The sequence below is a fragment of the Seriola dumerili genome, unplaced genomic scaffold, assembly GCF_002260705.1.
Source record: "Seriola dumerili isolate Sdu_G_001 unplaced genomic scaffold, Sdu_1.0 BDQW01000866.1, whole genome shotgun sequence".
NCBI classification, from domain to species: domain Eukaryota; kingdom Metazoa; phylum Chordata; class Actinopteri; order Carangiformes; family Carangidae; genus Seriola; species Seriola dumerili.
In genome coordinates this window covers 64,012-82,388 of record NW_019175121.1, presented here as the reverse complement: position 1 = coordinate 82,388, position 18,377 = coordinate 64,012, and the positions used below count along the sequence as shown (strand labels likewise).

General features: G+C 44.3%; 2 protein-coding genes across 2 annotated transcripts in view; one reads left to right on the top strand and one right to left on the bottom strand.

The window, feature by feature from the left end:
- Positions 1-305: 305 nt before the first annotated feature.
- On the bottom strand, positions 306-3,006 carry LOC111237460 (adenylate kinase isoenzyme 5-like). Its single transcript, XM_022766563.1, has 7 exons — positions 2,947-3,006; positions 2,170-2,343; positions 1,887-1,929; positions 1,554-1,670; positions 1,279-1,451; positions 1,061-1,174; positions 306-377 (listed from the first exon to the last, which is right to left on the bottom strand). The coding sequence occupies exons 1-7, from the start codon at positions 3,004-3,006 to the stop codon at positions 306-308; spliced, it is 753 nt and encodes a 250-aa protein (XP_022622284.1).
- Positions 3,007-14,489: 11,483 nt separating this feature from the next.
- ttf1 (transcription termination factor 1) overlaps positions 14,490-18,377 on the top strand; it is a 7,585-nt gene continuing 3,697 nt past the window's right edge. The window contains exons 1-7 of the mRNA XM_022766562.1: positions 14,490-14,761; positions 15,280-15,404; positions 15,499-15,684; positions 15,800-15,878; positions 17,511-17,635; positions 17,882-18,077; positions 18,163-18,255. Of these exons, the coding sequence (XP_022622283.1) occupies positions 14,643-14,761; positions 15,280-15,404; positions 15,499-15,684; positions 15,800-15,878; positions 17,511-17,635; positions 17,882-18,077; positions 18,163-18,255 (923 nt within the window). The 5' untranslated portion in view covers positions 14,490-14,642. The remainder of the gene's footprint in view (positions 14,762-15,279; positions 15,405-15,498; positions 15,685-15,799; positions 15,879-17,510; positions 17,636-17,881; positions 18,078-18,162; positions 18,256-18,377) is intronic.

The window sequence follows — 18,377 nt, the reverse complement described above, 5'->3', positions numbered from 1 at the left end:
GATGTCGCCTGTTCCCCGAGCTCAATCCTGCTCTCCTTAAACCGCATTCCTTTGTTCCCTATTCTTTTGTGTTTCTTTTCCACCTCCAGTTTTACTTCAGATTTTTCAGTTCCAGATTCCCGTACTGGTTTCTTTTCCTTCATTTTCCTTTTCTGCACTTCGTCAACATGAGTCCTCTCACTGTTTCTGCTTCAGCCTCCTTTGGGGTTTCTCCTTTGTTTTGAGCTTTTTTTTTTTTTTCGCAGTTCAGTGTGTCTCTCATTTGTAACGGCTCTCCTCCCTCCTCTTGTGTGTGATGTCACTTCCTATTCACAATACTGCCCTGCTACAGTCTCATTGGAGCAGAGCTGCAGCATCACCAGGTCAGGAGAGCCAATCTGATCACAGGGAGGGAGCGGGTTTAATGTTTCCACTGTTTTACTGACCGGTCCACCTTTACAGCCTGGTTAACTCTCCAGTCCACCTTTACAGCCGGTTAACTCACCGGTCCACCTTTACAGCCGGTTAACTCTCCGGTCCACCTTTACAGCCTGGTTAACTCTCCAGTCCACCTTTACAGCCTGGTTGTGTCTCTACAAACTGTCTCTAACTCTGTCGGAGGAAAAGCTTCAGTAGAAGAGTCAGAGCTGAATCAAACTACGAGCTGAAGTTTAGTGGAGGAGACGCTGAAGTCATGTGACCCTGGTGTTATTGGTTTATAAGCTAACATTAGCTGTTTACTTCTGATTGTATTGAGGCTTCAAACATCATAGATGTTCATTAGCAAAGATGATCCTGCTGAACTAAATCTGTCAGGATCAGAAATGGATGATTACTTTCTATAATAATCAAATTGGCTGTTTATGGAGGGAACCAGGGGGAAGCTGACTTCACTACAAACATACATCATCTGTTTGTTACTGTGTATTAATTACTCACTTAATTAAGTTAATTAGTTTCCCACTGGAGCTGGCCCGTTGTGTGGAGCCCCTGCAGAGTTGATTGGTGAACCCCAAACTGAGTTAGCTACCTGTTGTCTGCCTGTCTGTTTGTTTTTCTATGCTATCTGTTTGGTCGGTACCTGCTCCTGAAAGCTAAGAGCCTGGTGGACGTCTTGAGGGAATCCATCCACAACAACCCCTCTGACCTCCCTCTGACCAATCAGCTGCCTCCTCAGCTCTGAGATCGTCTTCTCCTGTAAGCACAGGTTCATTTACAGTCAGGGATGGGTTCAGGTTCAGGTTCAGGTTCATATTCATATTCAGGTTTAGGTTCAGGTTCAGGTTTAGATGGACTCACCTGTGTTGCCAGCTCTCTGTGACTCATCATTTCTGAAATAACCTCCCACTTCCTGCTGGGGGAGGCGTGGCTTAGCAGCTGCTTCCTGAGCAGATCGTCCAATGAAACGGCTCTGAGGCAGAAGCAGCGAACTAACCTTGCTGTCTGACTTCCCTTCCCACTTCCTGGCCCACCTGTGGACATGAAAGATCCAGAGTCATGACCCAGGTTCATGGCCCAGGTTCAGACCTCTAACTGGTTCTGGTTTGTACTGGTTATGTGTTTTGTTCTCTCACCAATGATGAAGATGATGACGGGGCGTGGTCTCTGAGGAGGGAGGATGCTGACTTCCTGCAGGAGTCCAGAACTCTCCGTCATGTCAGAGTCCGAGTCTATGGAGAGCTGAGACCAGACTGGAGAACGAGAAAGACCAGGAGGAGGAGGAGGAGTTGGGATGGGTGGTGGGGGCAGGTTCAGCAAACGGGAAAATAAAAGACGATGATGAAGCTTTGGAGTCACACTCTTCTTCTCTAACACTAAATCTCATCCCAGAGTTGATCTGCAGACGTCTCCTGTAACTGTCTGGACCCTGAATTCATGTTTTTACTTCGACCAGAGGAGGCTCTTACCCTCTGAACTGCCAGTCTTTGTGTCTTCTTCCTTCGACTCAGTCTGGACAGGAGGCGGGACTAGTTGGGAGGCAGGTTGAGTTCCTGCAGGTTCAGGTGGAGCAGGAAGGAGGACTCTGGGTTCAACAGTTGTTTTGGTGGGTCCAGAGGAAACTGATGGTGTCAGTGGGGCTACAACAGATGTGTTGGGTTTAATGGAGGGTCATTGTGTGAGTTGGGCAACCGTCGATGTTGGGGGCACTTGGGGAATTAAAGGGGGTAACAGGGACACAGAGGGTGTTACAGGGGAGGTTGATGTTCTTGGGGGTCCAGGTCTCAGTTCGTCTCTGTCCAGGTGGATGAAGGTGTCCCAGGTGATGGCCTCAGGACCCCCCAGCTGTCTAGTCCTGATCAGGCAGCCATGCAGAAAACTGACAGGGTTGTCAGGACAATGATACAGAAGACCTGTCAACAGACTCTGAGAGACAGATACAGTCAGACTTTCTCATTGCCTGTCTATCTGTTTGTCTGTCTGCCTGTCTGTCTGTCTCACAGTCTGTCTGTAAATGTAAAAAATGTAAATGTGAATGTTAGGGTTACAGAAGAACACAGTCTGACTGTATCATGTTCCCAATCTGATCTGACTGTAAATGATAATTACACTATAATCTTATAAAACAGTGTTTGATAGTGTATCAGGATCTCCTGTTTGATTATCATCACAACAGAGCAGCTCACACCTGTACTATTCCAGAAAGGTTCATCTTGTCTCCACTGCACTTATTTATACTTTTTTCTTATCGATAGACAAGTGCTTTAAGGTGTTTTTTACCTTGACATGTTTCAATTGCTGTCTTCCTCAGAAGACTCAAAAGAGTCATGTGATGTTGCTGTGACGTGTCTTATCAGCTGTTGTTTATACAGGTATGTCAGGTTTGACAGAACAACCGTACCCCCTGCTGTTCAGCTGCTCCTACAGTGTGGGACATGTATGCCCATTGTCCTTTGGGCCTGTTTTCACCTTAAAGCACTTGTCTATTGATAAGAAAAAAAAATCACACCCAAACTAAAACTGTCTCACCTCCAGCAACTGAGGGACGAGGTGGTGAGACAGGTATTCCTTCACTTCTCTGCTGTTCATCTTCTTCCTCTCTTCTTCTCTTGTTGTCTCTCGTCCCCTTCTCTTTCTTCTTCTTGCCTCTTGTTCTTATTCTCCTTTGCTGTTTTCTTGTCAGCAGATCTATCTATCTTTGCGGCAGCAGAGTGATGGTGTCTGGATGACTGACAGCAGCATCAGGTGGATTGAGCCGTTGCCTTGGTAACACCTTTATTTATTTCTGTTGTTTTTGTGCTAATGAGGCTAACGAACTATGGAGTGTGACATCATCTGTGTCTTCTTCTGTGGTTTCAACAGTGCTGCACTTTGATACTCACAGGAGACAGTTTACTGCACAGGAAGTACTTTTATTGTGACACACTAACTGCACAAAGTTAGTACTTGTGACTGAGTCCACTCTGCTGAACACACATAGATCTGTGTGTGTGTGTGTGTGTGTGTGTGTGTGTGTGTGTGTGTGTGTGTGTGTGTGTTTGTGTGCGCGCGTGTGTGTATTTGTGAGGCCCACAGCAGAAGAGCAGCATTCTCTAACTTCGACTGAATGGACCTCAACAATGCAGGAATGTGTGTGTGTGTGTTTGGACAGAGGGAGGCAGGATTTGGAGCCTCTCTTTGGTTACTATGGTAACTGTGATGAAAGCCCAGAGGGGGAGTTTGCCCTCTTTCTCTTTCATTGTGTTTCAGTGTGTGTGTGTGTGTGTGTGTGTGTCTCAGTGTGTGTGAGCGTCGACCAGCTGATAGAGAGATTTCACTGAACAAGACGAGAGCGAAGGAAAGAAAGAGAAGAGAAAAGCAGCTGAAGACGAGGAGACGAGGAGAGAGCATTGGGACGTTGAGGTAACTCAGACAGAAAAATGTTTATTCAAACGTAATTTGTCGTCTTGTTGTTTTTGTTTTGGTAGACAAAGAGTTTTTTTCAGAGAAACTAAGAGAAGTGAAACTTTGAGAGTCGTCTGTTGAGACTGAAGTTTTGAAGCTGACGAGTTTCTGTGTCATTACAAACTGTCTGTGTCGTTTTCTCTGACAGCCACCAGGTGGAGCTGAAGAGACGCTAACATTTAAAAGACCAGGGACACAGTGCCACCGTGTGTGTGTGTGTGTGTGTGTGTGTGTGTGTGTGTGTGTGTGTGTGTGTGTGTGTGTGATTAGACTGAGCTTTTGTGTTGTTGACCTACTTCTGCTGAAGCTGAATGACTCCAGACCAGAGCTGGTCTCCGGAGACCAGGACTGAGACTAGCCTGCTCACTGTTTGCTCCTCAGTTTGTGTCTCTATGGCCACACTGAGGAACATTAACTCCGGTCCTGAACAGACAGGATCTGGTCCAGGTCTTACATGTACCCTTCACATCCATTTGAATGGGTCCATGTTCTGCAGCTCACCACTGCAGGTCCAATCAGGGTCCTGGAGCTTTTTCTGGACTGGGACCAGTGTCACAGGTCTCAGAGAGACCAGCTGCTTTCCTTGGCTCCATTCACACGACTATGTTATATTTTAAAAAGCATCTCTTTTGCTAAGTTTCTATGGAGGTATTTTTGGTGCAAAACAACTGAGCACCTGTGACAGTGGAATTAGTAGTTGTATTAAACAGTCATGTGTCAGTAAATTTGAGGTCACAGAGAAAAGATGCTTGAGGAGTTGCACACTTGTAGATTTTTTCTCTCCCACAAACACAACACAACTGTTACACCTCAAATCCTTCATTGCATTAAGAAACTCATACACTCAAATTTTTTGCTACAGTGACTATTTTATACAACTACTACTTCCACTATCACAGGTGCTCAGTTGTTTTGCACCAAAAATACCTTCATGTTTCCTCCTCACGTCCACACAACTCCTCAGTTTTCGAGCACCAAAAATGGAGACTTTTCTGCTTCCCCTTGGTCTCCATGAAGACTATCCAGGTGTGGCAGGGGGCTACAGCTGTTCTCCAGTGTAGACTACAGAGCTGTGGTTGAATTACAGTTACCTGATCTGTAACTTTGCCTCTCATTTCCTGTTCTACTATATTCTCTTGTGTAGGTTTAGACCCTCCCATTGATGACATCACCAACATTGGCCCTGCCCACACACTAACAGCTCCATCATGGCTGACAAAGAGCTCTCTGGTTTACCTTCTCATCAGAATGGCAGGATTGCGGGAGTAGTTCCCAAAAGTTCTCCCACCCCTCACCAGAATGGTGGTATGGATGCAGAACTGGGACGCCACAGTCCCAGGGACTCCAGTCCTCTTCCCAAGGCGCACACTGCTCCCAGCAGCAGGACCTCAGTCTCCACCTCACCCCTCAGGACCCTTGGGGGTCTTGTGACTCCTGTTCTAGGGTCTGGTCCTGAATGCAGCTCCAGCGCCACCAGACCCCAAAGTCAGAGCCTTGGTTCTGCCCTGAGCTCCAGCACCAGAACTATTGCTAACAGGAGCAAGGTAAGTCTCCCCTGCTGCAACAGTAACACCTGTAGTTCTAAACACAGATTTTTAAAGTGCTGATCAATCAGGTTTCAACATGTGACGAACGTTTATTAGTGGAGTGAAGTCAGAAGAACATGGATTCATTCTTTCAACGCAGAAGCGCATCTTTTGCTCTAAAATGTTTTTTTTGTTTTAAAAATGAAGTTTATAAATTAAATGTTTCTCATATTTGTTGCTCAGTCACAAACTTTTGTCTTTACTAATCTGGATCATTTTCCTCTCAGATGAACACAGCAGCCAAATCTAGAACTAGTCTGACACCACTTACATAAACAAACAGGGGGTTGCCTGATGAGGTCTGATGGTTTGTGAGGGTGGCCTGAATTGGGGTCAGCCCTATGTTCCCACATTTCTAAGAATGTTTTGAAAATTAGGCTCTATTTTCCCACAGTCTTATATGTTCCCATAAGCCCATGTCCACACTAACCCGGGTAATATTTATCCGGTTAGCCCTTCCGTCCACATTAGAACGGTGAATTCCGAAACTGAAAACGAAGCTTTACAAAAACGATCGCTGAGGTGGATAAATGTGAAGACGCCGCGGAGCGTGGATGCAAAGCGTTCTAAAAACGATTAGTGTGGATGGAGATCGTTTTCATTGTGAATGTGCATTTTTATATTTACCCGGGTTAATGTGGACAAGGCCTAAGATTTTTCTCAGAAGGAAACCCTATGGTCCCATATTTCTTAACATAGAGCTGTGGGAACATAGACACGCTCCCCTGAATTATTGTTTCAGTCTGTGGTGGTTTCAGTCACCAACACTGAAAATGAGAACGTGGACCCAGTAACTCTTCACTCTCTAATAAACCTGACTGTTCCTTGTTGTAGCACAGGAGCAGCCAGCAGGAGGAGTCGGAGGCCTTGTTAGATCTGATTCTGGAGTCACAGAGTCAGAGACTGGATGACCAGAGAGCCAGCATCAGTCTGCTTCCTGATCCAGGATCGGCTGCTCTGTGTGGGGCCTGCAGCCCCGACCAGCCCCACCTGCCCGTTTTGGACTTCTACTACATGTTAATACACTACCAGGTAACATGTCACATGTAAATATTGTGTGTTAATAAAGTCCGTTTTTAGGGCTAAAAAGGTAATTACACTCATGTCTGTCTTCAGTGTCTCAGGTTAAATTCCCAGAGTTCAATAAACAAACCTCATTTGGTTTGAGGCACAAAAGTGACAATTTTAGTTCAGAAACAAGCAGGAGACAAGAATCTAGACCACCAGGTTGGATTACATGAATGTAACTGGAATCAGTTGGTATTAAACAGGCACCCTTTACCCCGTACGCGTGTAACAGGTGTTGGTAGGACCCAACTGCAGCACAAAACACCACAGGTAAGATTGGTAATGACTTTTATTTGCTGGAATGAGGGGGAGCAGATGCACAATAGTATAGTTCAGGTTACTACACAGGACAAATCTCTTGGGGTTTGGGGTGGACCCGGGGGCCGGGGCTGGAGAGTCGTGAGTCAGGTGCGTGGATCGAGGTGCCTGAACTCGCACACACTGGGGAAAGTTCACCAGGCACCAACGGTACTGTTAGGGAGCAGGCTGGAGACATAGTCAAGGGTGCAGGAGGATCAGAACCAGGTGAGCAGTCAGTGGGGCAGTCGAACCAGGAAGGAGCAGGCAGGCAGGTAATCGGAGTCAGACAAAGGATCAGGAAACCAGCAGGGGTACTCACAAGACAACCACTGCAACGTCAGAGCTGGAGAACGCCAAACAGCCACAGGCACAGGCAGACAGTAACCAGGAAGAGCACAGGCAGAACTTGTGATTGGGGACAGAAGGCTGAGGCGTTTACCAGAGCAGAGACGAGGCAAGATGGTCAGGGACGAGTGGAGTCGATACCAGGAAGTCAGTCCAGAGACAACCACTGGAAATTCTTGCATGGGTACAAAGAACAATCTGGCAATGAGTGAATGAACCGGGGATGCATATATACTGGCTTAATGAGCGATGAGATGCAGCTGGGAGCCCAAGGTGTAACTGATGAGGTAGGTGTGGCTGGTGGTCGGAGTGAGACAGAGGTGGGGGAGGGGGAAAATTACTGAAGCCGCAGGGGAAGGCAGAGCAGGCTGTGACAACCTGCCTGTACCCTGGTTTAGAAACCTGCTTGTTACTGTGGTTTTTACAGCCCTTGTTCATGTTGCCAACTGTAAAGGTTCAGGGTAAACGAACAAGTAAGAACAGGGTACAAGAATAAACTGGATACAAGGTAGGTACAGTATATAGGATACAGGAAGGATAAAAGAACAGGTAGGAGCAAGGAAGAGGTTACAGATAGATAGATATGTAGATAGATAGTCTGCTCTGCTGGGGACTGCTAGTTTTTTGTCTTGTTAACCTGCTGTCTCTGATCATTAACCAGCACTGGAGGATTACACTGGTAACTGGTTTCAGGTGCACTGAGGGAACAAGGAATAGGTGTAGTTTAACAAAGGAAAATGCAGGGTCTGACCAGGGTCATCATGTGGGGTCATGGAGGGTTTCACTGACCAATCTCTCTGTCTGTCTGCAGTCTGACAGGATGGAGGACCAGAGGTGCCCCCTTCCTGATCTGGATGATGTGATTGGATCCGTTCCTGAAGGTCAGGAGGATTTCTTCAGCTTGATCCAGAGAGTTCAATCCAGGAGGATGGATGAGCAGAGGGCCTCACTGCTGATGACACACAATGAGGATGATGATGATGACGCAGACTCCAATGGCTCCTACCCCCATCGCCGCCATCACTTCTGAAGATCAGGGTCTGAGAGCACAGGGACAGGGTTTTTGTGAATCAGTACGGCCACAGGTTTCAGACCGGAACCAGGATCCAGACTGTGTTGTTGTGGATGACTCTTCTGCTTGTTGATTCCAAGCACAAACCTGAGTTCAAACAGGGTGAAGGTCTGATCTGAGACCAGCCAGCTGTGTTCTTACTGTGCAATCGGTTTTGTCAGCCATTGCTGGCCTAGAATCTGGGTTTGACGCCAGGACTTAAAGGTCTCCTGTTGAGTCCACGTTTCTGTAAGCTGGACCATGTCTTAATGTGTGAGACGTGAACCACATCCTGGCGCCAGTGACACATTGTTAACTGAGAGTCATGGTGGAAGGAACGCACCAACAAAAACCTGCAGAGGAAGAGTAGCTGTATACGTGACCCATTGTGTTGGCTCTTGTGTTAATGTAACTGTAGAACTACTGATGATTAGAAGGTCACTCTCTCTGACCAACATTAAACTGAGTATGTCTGTCCTGCTGTCTCCACAAAACAAAGGAGAACCCAGAATCAAGATCTTACTGCAAGGGCATAACATATAAGATATGAATTTAATTTAAATCGAACTAACAGTATCAGATCAAAAACTAAAACTTTAAGATATTATCATGTGTTCCATGTATAATAATTTACAAGTTAACATCAGAATACGTGGATTACGGCTACGTAAAATGTAAGTTAGTAATTCATTGATAAACCGTAATAGTCTGTTTGATCTGAAGATGAACCTTTTTCCAGTTGACATTTTTCTAGTGCAGTGTGATATTCTCACATGATGTGAGCCTTCAGATAGTGCTGCCCTTTCAGCCAATCAAATGCTAACATGCCTAAATCAGGCATCTTGGAGATGTAGCCTCTTGGAGGGCACATCAAAATGATCTAATATGATTTTACACCAAACATAGTGTGAGCAAGTTCACTCAAATATTTGTAGGGACATTTCTGTCCTACCAAAATATTGGAATGGACATGTCCCTACCATCCATATGCAAACCTATGCCCATGCCTTACAGAGTCTTCCAGGTTCAGGTTCTGGTATGTTCTGCTAGCTGCACATTTCCACCACATCGATCACATCAAAGCACACATCTGTTCTGATCTTTTTTAAAAACCGTTTACCATCAGATGACCCCTCAGGGTCTTGGACCTCATGTTGAGAAACTATGAATCCTGCAGCCCACACTCTCCTGGTGTTTGGACTTTATAATGAAGAGCAGATGATCCAACAGAAACAGGACTAGTTAAGACCTGAACCTGCTCTACCTTTACCTATGTCCTGTAGTGAATATGGAGATTTAAACTGTAACTTCAGTAGAAACTGTCACATATTTTAACATGGTTCTGATTTAAAATATTTATCTAACAAACACATCAGAGTTTGTTTCTGTTCAGAGGAAGAAATTAAGGATGGAAGAAGCTGAGCTGAAGGTAAAAGGTCAGGTCTAGTTAAAAGAAGCTGGACATTATGAGTTATCTGTAAGTTCAGCTATTGCTACATGGCTAATGTTAGCATAAACAGCTGTTCACTCACCAGTCTTGTCAAGAGCTTTAGCCATTGTTGTGTTTACAATATGAGAGGTTATAATATGTCCTCTGGACAGTCACTCAGTATCAGAGAGCTATCTGGTTAGCATGCTAACTTCAATAGAAGAAGAGAAGTTAGCATTGTAAGCACTGGCTGTTGGTGAGTAAATGAATGAAGTTTGATGCTGAACTCACATCATTTCTCCTAGACTGGTAAGTAAACAGCTGCTAATGCTAATGTTAGCTATGTAGCCTTAGCAAAGCCTTACAAACAGGTCCTTTAATGTCAGGTCCTGCTGTCTGTCCTCATTGTCTCTGCTGGAGTTTAAAAGTGTTGATGGTTTGAAACAGGAAGTACAAATACAGGATCAGAGTTTAATGTGAAAAGAAAGAAGTTTAAATAAACTGTAAGTGATAAAACAGCAGGACAGTGTGGACACAACAACCTCAGCTAACATTTAGCATCTAAATGGATTTTACATGTTTGGAAAAACTTTTTAACAAATGAAGAAAGAGCTATCAGAAACCAAATCAATCGATGAATTCTTATTGTGACTTGACTTAAAACAAAAAACCTACAAGCCACAGAGGGGCTGCTATACCGTGACTTGCCTGATTGACGCGTCTCCTTTGCTCAGCGAGTTGATTAAGTCATACCACGAACGTCTGTGCAGCAATAATCAAAGTGTTTATTTTCATCTTGTGATCCATCACAGTAAACCATACGTCCACCTACATGTATTTATATCCATTAATAACTTGCATGAAAATGAAACAAAAGCTCAATGGTCGGCCATGCTACACTTGACGGTCCGAAAACTGTGTGCATCCACCGGTAAGCAACACACCTCACACCTGCTCAGTGATTACTTCCTGATTTACTTGTACCTTCCCCATACTCCACATACCACCTACTGTGCAAATTAGGGAACTACAACAAGTGAATGCATTATTTTCATATACACACATACCGATGAACACAATGCACAAACGACTCCAACAATTCTGATTAACCCTCTGGGCTCTATGCTGGCCATTTGTGTCCAGTTCACTTTCTTTTTTTGACCATTTTAGCTGTGTTAATGCATATGGAATGAAATTTCCCAAGGGTCTGGATTTTTTTCAGATTTTTTAATTTTCAACTTCAGCTCTATAAATATATGAATAATATACTGTATACATTCAATTGTACAACTTGGCTCCATCATGGCCACTTCTGGCCAATTGAAACTACATTGTTTAATTCCTTGTTATTTACAGTATTAAATCATACAATTTAGATAAAATAGCTTTCATTCTGAACTCAGCGCTTGAAAATTGTAGTTTTTAATGTTTTCTACCAGATTATTTCATTTATCCATTTTTGGCCAAGGGAGAATGACATGTAATATTCTTAGTTTCCAATAGGGGTGTATGATGGCTTACTGCCCTCCAATGGAGCGAATGAATGACACAATTTTGACATAGGTGTGATCTTAAGGATGTCAGATAATGGTTTGTGTTTGTGCATGAAAAAAATTGTGCCTGTGCATGAAATTGCAGCACAATATGTATTTGCAAGATAGAGTGAAATAAATTTCCCCGGCAAACTTGGCTTTGATGCACATGTTGAAAGCATCTGTAGCTTTGTTATTTTCATAAAAAATGCAAAGGCGGTGTGGATTACCTGCCTTTGTCCTGTGGAATTCAGTCCATCCTGAGTGGGAGTCCTCTAAAACCTACCAACGAAGGGTGTTCCTGGAAGAGCTGGGGCACATGCTGGTGACCATTACTGCTGCCATTGTTGCTGAGATACAGCAGTCTGAATCAGAGCGTGACCCACAGCCCGCCAGCAAAATGAGGAGAAGGTACGAACTGTGCACCTACAGGAGAAGAACGGCAACCACTTGCTCCAGCTGTGGAAAGTGTGTCTGCAAGGACCACTCTACTGTGGTTTGCACATCCTGCTGCCCTTGAGCATGCACACACACAGGTGCATACACACACACACACACACACACACACACACACACACACACACACACACACACACACACACACACACACACACTCACTGAAACAACACATTCTCTTAGCATTTTGTAAAAACAAACAATAAATTGCCATTTTTGGCCACTAGTGGGAGTTTGTCTTTTTTGTCACTGCTCAAAAGAAGTAATAATGCAAAAAAAAAAAAAAAAACTGTGTTACTGTTACTGGTACTGACCTGCAATGATGACTAAAAAATATTAGGTTGCATCAATTATATGATGAAAAAAATGACAACTTTCTCTCTTTCTTTCCCTGAAAAGTTAGTGGTAATATGTAATCTAACTGGTATTTAAAGGGTTAAAATTCTGGAATTGATTAAAATTTTGGATTTCATGATCAGGACTGATGCCAAAATAAAAAATGTAAGTAGTGAAAGTAGCAAATATTTTCAGTAGTGTTTGTATAGCATTTTGCAAAAGCAAACAGGAGATGGCCATTTGCATGAACATGCTAGTTGGGAGTTTTTCTGTTTTTCTGTCACTGCACAAAAAAGTAATGATGCATAAAAATAACTGATACTGCTAATTATTGACATACATTTAGCTGCAATGATGGTTAAAAAATAAATCAGGTAGCATGTATTATTTGGTAAAAAAAAAACATTGATTTTATGTTTTTTTCCCTTTATAAATAAATAAATAAATTAGCATTATGTGATCTAACAGGCATTTAAAGGGTTAAAATTCTGAATTTGAATGAAATTTTGGTTTTCATGACCAGGACTCATGCAAATTTAAAAAATCAAGTCGGAGAGTGGAAAAATCTTTTAATATATATTAATTTTACAGCATTTTGGGAATGCAAACAGGAGGTGGCCATTTTTGGCCACGAACACGCTGAGTGGGAGTTTTATCTACTTTGCTTTCCCTGCACAAAAATAACAATGCATAATTATCAGTGTTGTTGTTAATCAGTTGCATATCTCAGAGTGTGCTATTAATAATACAAGAAAATCCAGTAGCACTGAGAATATAGAAAATGGTCATTTTTTAGGTTGTTTTTCAACAAGTGCATTGTGCAAACAAACTGGCATTTGAAGGGTTAAAAAATGAAAAAGGAATGGATATTTTAAACTTATGACAAGAACTGATGTTAGCTAAAAACTTTATGCAGTAAAAATAGAAAAAAACATAAAAAATCTCTGGCTGAGTGGATAGTGATTTTGAACAAAGCCAGAGGGTTAAAATGACTTTAAAAAGACGGGAAGGTTCTGTTACCGCTGTCTGTATAAAGGGGATCCGGAAACTCAGTCAGAGTGAGACCTCTGCTCCTCACCCGACGCTCTGTGACGCACCGCGCGCATGCGCTGCTATCAATTAGGAAGTAAATAAGCAGCGTGTCGCCGTCCGACCGTGTGCAGCAGCAGGGCGGTGAGAGAGGCGAGTTAAACTCCGAATCAAAGTGACCTCAGAACCCGGGTTCTGTGTAGACCAGGTCAGACCAGGGGAACCTGCTGAACCACAGAGTCCAGAACGTTTCTGCAGGAAGCTGGTGTGGGTCTGACTTTGTATCTGGGTGGGGGGAGGGGTCATCGCTCTGACTCTGACTCTGACTCATCATCTTTATCCACCACTTCAAGTCTGGCGGGAGCAGCATCGATCAACTGATTACAGGTAGAGAGAGAGAGAGTGAGAGAGAGAGAGAGAGAGAGAGAGAGAGAGAGTGTGTGTGTGTGTGTGAGTGAGTGAGTGTATGAGTGTGTGAGTGTGTGTGTGTGTGAGTGAGTGAGTGTATGAGTGTGTGAGTGTGTGTGTGAGTGAGTGAGTGAGTGAGTGAGTGTATGAGTGTGTGTGTGTGTGTGTGTGAGTGAGTGAGTGTATGAGTGTGTGTGTGTGTGTGTGAGTGAGTGAGTGAGTGAGTGAGTGAGTGAGTTTCACACATACTCACCTTAACCTGTGCTTTCAGTCTCATCTCTTCTTCGTCCTCTGGTTGTTTTACTTTTGAAAAACCTGGTGTTGTGTTGCAGTGTGGACAGACAGAAACTGTCTTTGCTGTTCCTCCTTCAGAGGATTTACTGTAACTAACCAACTGCAGAGGAGACAATCTACTTCCTGTTTACACCAGCTTGCACATGCTCAGTGTAGGTGGATGGTCATGTGAAATGTTTTTTCAGATGTTTTGTTTAATTTGATTTCAAAGTACCGTTTTAAAATGGAAACATAGTTGTATGGACACAGCCGAAGACAACCTCCTGCTCTCCAGACCTGAACCTGATCCTCTGGACCTGAACCTGGGCCTGAACCTGATCCTCTGGGCCTGAACCCACTCAACTCAGGAAGTGGATTCAGAGTGAAGCTGCTCTGTAAGGCTGGACCTCGATCCACCTCAGCTGAGACAGGTGGACTTGTGTTCAGACTGAACTGACTTTTTTTGTTTCCTCTGTTTCAGCTTCAAAAACAAACTGATCTACAGCATCACCTGTGCCCCTCCACCTTCATCTCCTCCCATCATGACTCCTCCTACAGACTCCCTCTTTCCCTCCCCACAGAAGAAGAGGAAGAGGAGGTCAGAGAGTCTGGAGGAATCTCCTGTTCCTGTCGACATGGACACACCTGAGAGAGTAGAGAAGAAGAAGAAGAAGAAGAAGAAGAGACAAAAGGAGGAGGAGGAGGACATGGTCATTCTTACTACTCCTCCTCCTGCCGATGAAGAGACAAACAACCAGAATGAGAAAAAAACAAAGAAGAAAAAGAAGAGAAAGGAGAGGCCGGAGGAGGGAGGAGCAGAGGAGAAGGAGTTGGAGGCCGCTGTAGAAACCAGGGAGACAGAAAAAAAGAAGAAGAAGAAGAAACACAAGAACGAACTGAGTGATGTCACTGTCGTCTCCGTAACAAACCATAACAACAGAGAAACAGGCTCCTCGGTTTCCATAGAAATGGACAACACTGAGATAAAGTACGAGAAGAAGAAGAAAGAGGAGAGGAGGATGATGACAGGAAGAAGAGGAGGGGTGAGGAAGACAAAGAAAGGAAGAGCAGCTGTAGATGAAGATCAGTGAGTTATTTTCTTGTAATGTGAACACGTGAAAATAACATCAAATATCTGAAAGAAGTCGTAACGTTTTGAGATAAAAGTCGTAATGTTATAAGGTAAATAATGTAATACTATAATATAAACTACGATATAAATAAAACTCTGTTTTTCTGTCAAGCTTAAAGGTTCCTACTTACTCCTCAGCGAGATGTAAAGACATCAGGTTCATTTTGGTTTAAATGTTTTTTTTTGTCAGAAGTTTAACATGACAAATATACTGTGAAAAATAAATAAAATAGGTATATATTATAAACTACAACCTTAATTCTGATCAACAAAAATCTAATCTATTCCAGCCACATGATTGGTTCGGCGCAACGCTATTCTCATTATCATTGGCTGTTTGTGTTGTCTGTCACCTGCCTATCGACATTGTATCGACCATGTCTTATATAAGTTATTTTGTGATAATTATCTCTATCGTTTTATCGCCCAGCCCTACTACAGCCTATAGGATGAAGTCTTCCTCTTTGTTGTAGGGTGGACTGGGCGTTGGTGGAGGAGCTGCAGGAGTTTGTTCCAGACGTCAAGAAAAAATCAGTCGATGAGATCAATAAACTGCTCAGATACGACCTGCAGCGCTTCAAGAACTTCAAACAGCAAGGTACTAATACTGCAAACACTTCAGACAAGGTACTAATACTGCAAGCACTTCAGACAGCAAGGTACTAATACTTCAGACACACCTGTTCCTCCAGGTGTGTCTCTGCGTCAGGGGCGGTGCTCTCAGCAGGAGAATCTGCGAATCAGACAGAACGTCTCAGACTTCCTGGCTCTGACAGGCATCAGCTCAGCCAATCAGCTTCTGTTTCCTCAGAGGTACAAAGAGCAGGAGGTGGAGATCAGGAAGCTGAGAGTACAACATCACTTCCTGGAGAGGATTGGTACGTCTATACATCATCGTCATCATCATCATCAGCTGATCACATGGACTGTCACTGATGGAAAGTACTTTATTCCATCTCTCCATCTCTCTCTCTCCACCTGTCTGCCTCTCAGCTGAGGGGATCCCTCGGACGTGTCATCAGGTTCACACCAGAGCCAAGAAGATTTTTGACGAGAGGAATCACATGGGAAGGTCAGAGGTCCAACCACCAAATAATGTTTCTGTTCTTTATGTTCTACCTGCAGAACCCCCTGTATCTTTATGTTCTACCTGCGGAACCCCCTGTATCTTTATGTTCTACCTGCGGAACCCCCTGTATCTTTATGTTCTACCTGCAGAACCCCCTGTATCTTTATGTTCTACCTGCGGAACCCCCTGTATCTTTATGTTCTACCTGCAGAACCCCCTGTATCTTTATGTTCTACCTGCAGAACCCCCTGTATCTTTATGTTCTACCTGCGGAACCCCCTGTATCTTTATGTTCTACCTGCGGAACCCCCTGTATCTTTATGTTCTACCTGCGGAACCCCCTGTATCTTTATGTTCTACCTGCGGAACCCCCTGTATCTCAGTGTTCTACCTGCGGAACCCCCTGTATCTTTATGTTCTACCTGCAGAACCCCCTGTATCTTTATGTTCTACCTGCAGAACCCCCTGTATCTTTATGATCTACCTGCAGATCGCCCTGTATCTTTATGTTCTACCTGCGGAACCCCCTGTATCTCAGTGTTCTACCTGAAGAACCCCCTGTATCTTTATATTCTATCTGAAGAACCCCCTGTATCTCAGTGTTCTACCTGAAGAACCCCCTGTATCTTTATATTCTATCTGAAGAACCCCCTGTATCTCAGTGTTCTACCTGAAGAACCCCCTGTATCTTTATATTCTATCTGAAGAACCCCCTGTATCTCAGTGTTCTACCTGAAGAACCCCCTGTATCTTTATATTCTATCTGAAGAACCCCCTGTATCTCAGTGTTCTACCTGAAGAACCCCCTGTATCTTTATATTCTATCTGAAGAACCCCCTGTATCTCAGTGTTCTACCTGAAGAACCCCCTGTATCTTTATATTCTATCTGAAGAACCCCCTGTATCTCAGTGTTCTACCTGAAGAACCCCCTGTATCTTTATATTCTATCTGAAGAACCCCCTGTATCTCAGTGTTCTACCTGAAGAACCCCCTGTATCTTTATATTCTATCTGAAGAACCCCCTGTATCTCAGTGTTCTACCTGAAGAACCCCCTGTATCTTTATATTCTATCTGAAGAACCCCCTGTATCTCAGTGTTCTACCTGAAGAACCCCCTGTATCTTTATATTCTATCTGAAGAACCCCCTGTATCTCAGTGTTCTACCTGAAGAACCCCCTGTATCTTTATATTCTATCTGAAGAACCCCCTGTATCTCAGTGTTCTACCTGAAGAACCCCCTGTATCTTTATATTCTATCTGAAGAACCCCCTGTATCTCAGTGTTCTACCTGAAGAACCCCCTGTATCTTTATATTCTATCTGAAGAACCCCCTGTATCTCAGTGTTCTACCTGAAGAACCCCCTGTATCTTTATATTCTATCTGAAGAACCCCCTGTATCTCAGTGTTCTACCTGAAGAACCCCCTGTATCTTTATATTCTATCTGAAGAACCCCCTGTATCTCAGTGTTCTACCTGAAGAACCCCCTGTATCTTTATATTCTATCTGAAGAACCCCCTGTATCTCAGTGTTCTACCTGAAGAACCCCCTGTATCTTTATATTCTATCTGAAGAACCCCCTGTATCTCAGTGTTCTACCTGTGGAACCCTCTGATGTGGGTGTCTTCTTTCAGGTTCTCAGAGGAGGAGATGCGTTCTCTGATAAAGTTTCAGAACCTCCACGGTAACGACTGGAGGACGATCGCTAAGAAGATGGACCGCAGCGCTTACGCCTTGGAGAAACGCTTCGCCGCCATCGGTAAACACCCTGAACCCTGAGCCGGTGTGACTCCAGATCCTTCAGACTAAAACCAGATCTGCCTCAGACCAGGACTGTGACTTCAGCAGTGAGATGTCTCTGTCTGGACTCTGGCTGGGACGGTGCAGGTCTGAGGCTGGGTCAGGGTCTACAGCTACCACACCTGCTCCAGATCTTTTGTGTCTGTCACCTTCAAAATATTTTAAAGCAGGATCCAGTTCAGGACTGATCTGTGTCCATGTGCAGCTCCAGGTCGTGGGTTGTGGAGTCCAGATGAAGAGTCCAGGTTGAAACGAGCTCTGAAGGCTCACCTGGAGGTGTTGGCCCAGCAGAATCCTGCAGGTCCAGTTCTGACCAGAGACCACCTGTGGAACAACTTGCCCTGGAAGGAGATCAGTCAGCAGGTCGGAACCAGATCCTGGATCCAGTGTCGCCTCAAGTGGTGAGTGCTCCAGCTGGGTCTGATACCGGTCCTAGACTGATACTGGTCCTGGACTGTGTTCAGGTGTTCTCTCTCTGTGTTTCAGGTTCACCTTCCTGAAGTTGAAGCTGTTCTCAGGTGGCAGCACCAACAACCGAGGAGCTGAAGGACTTCAGGCGAAAATCCACCTCATCAACATGTAAGGTCACATGACACACCTCCACACCTGAACCAGACCACACCCCTGATCTGACCTCTACGGGGGGGGGGGGGTCAACTAAAACTGAAACGGGGGGGTGGGGGGGTTTTTCAGATTTTACA

Coding starts and splice junctions, on each gene's coding strand:
- LOC111237460 (XM_022766563.1), bottom strand. CDS start 3,006: ATGAACAGCAGAGAAGTGAAGGAATACCTGTCTCACCACCTCGTCCCT. Junction 2,344..2,946: donor TCGTCCCTCAGTTGCTGGAG/GTGAGACAGTTT, acceptor TCTGTCTCTCAG/AGTCTGTTGACAGGTCTTCT. Junction 1,452..1,553: donor CGTCATCATCTTCATCATTG/GTGAGAGAACAA, acceptor TCATGTCCACAG/GTGGGCCAGGAAGTGGGAAG.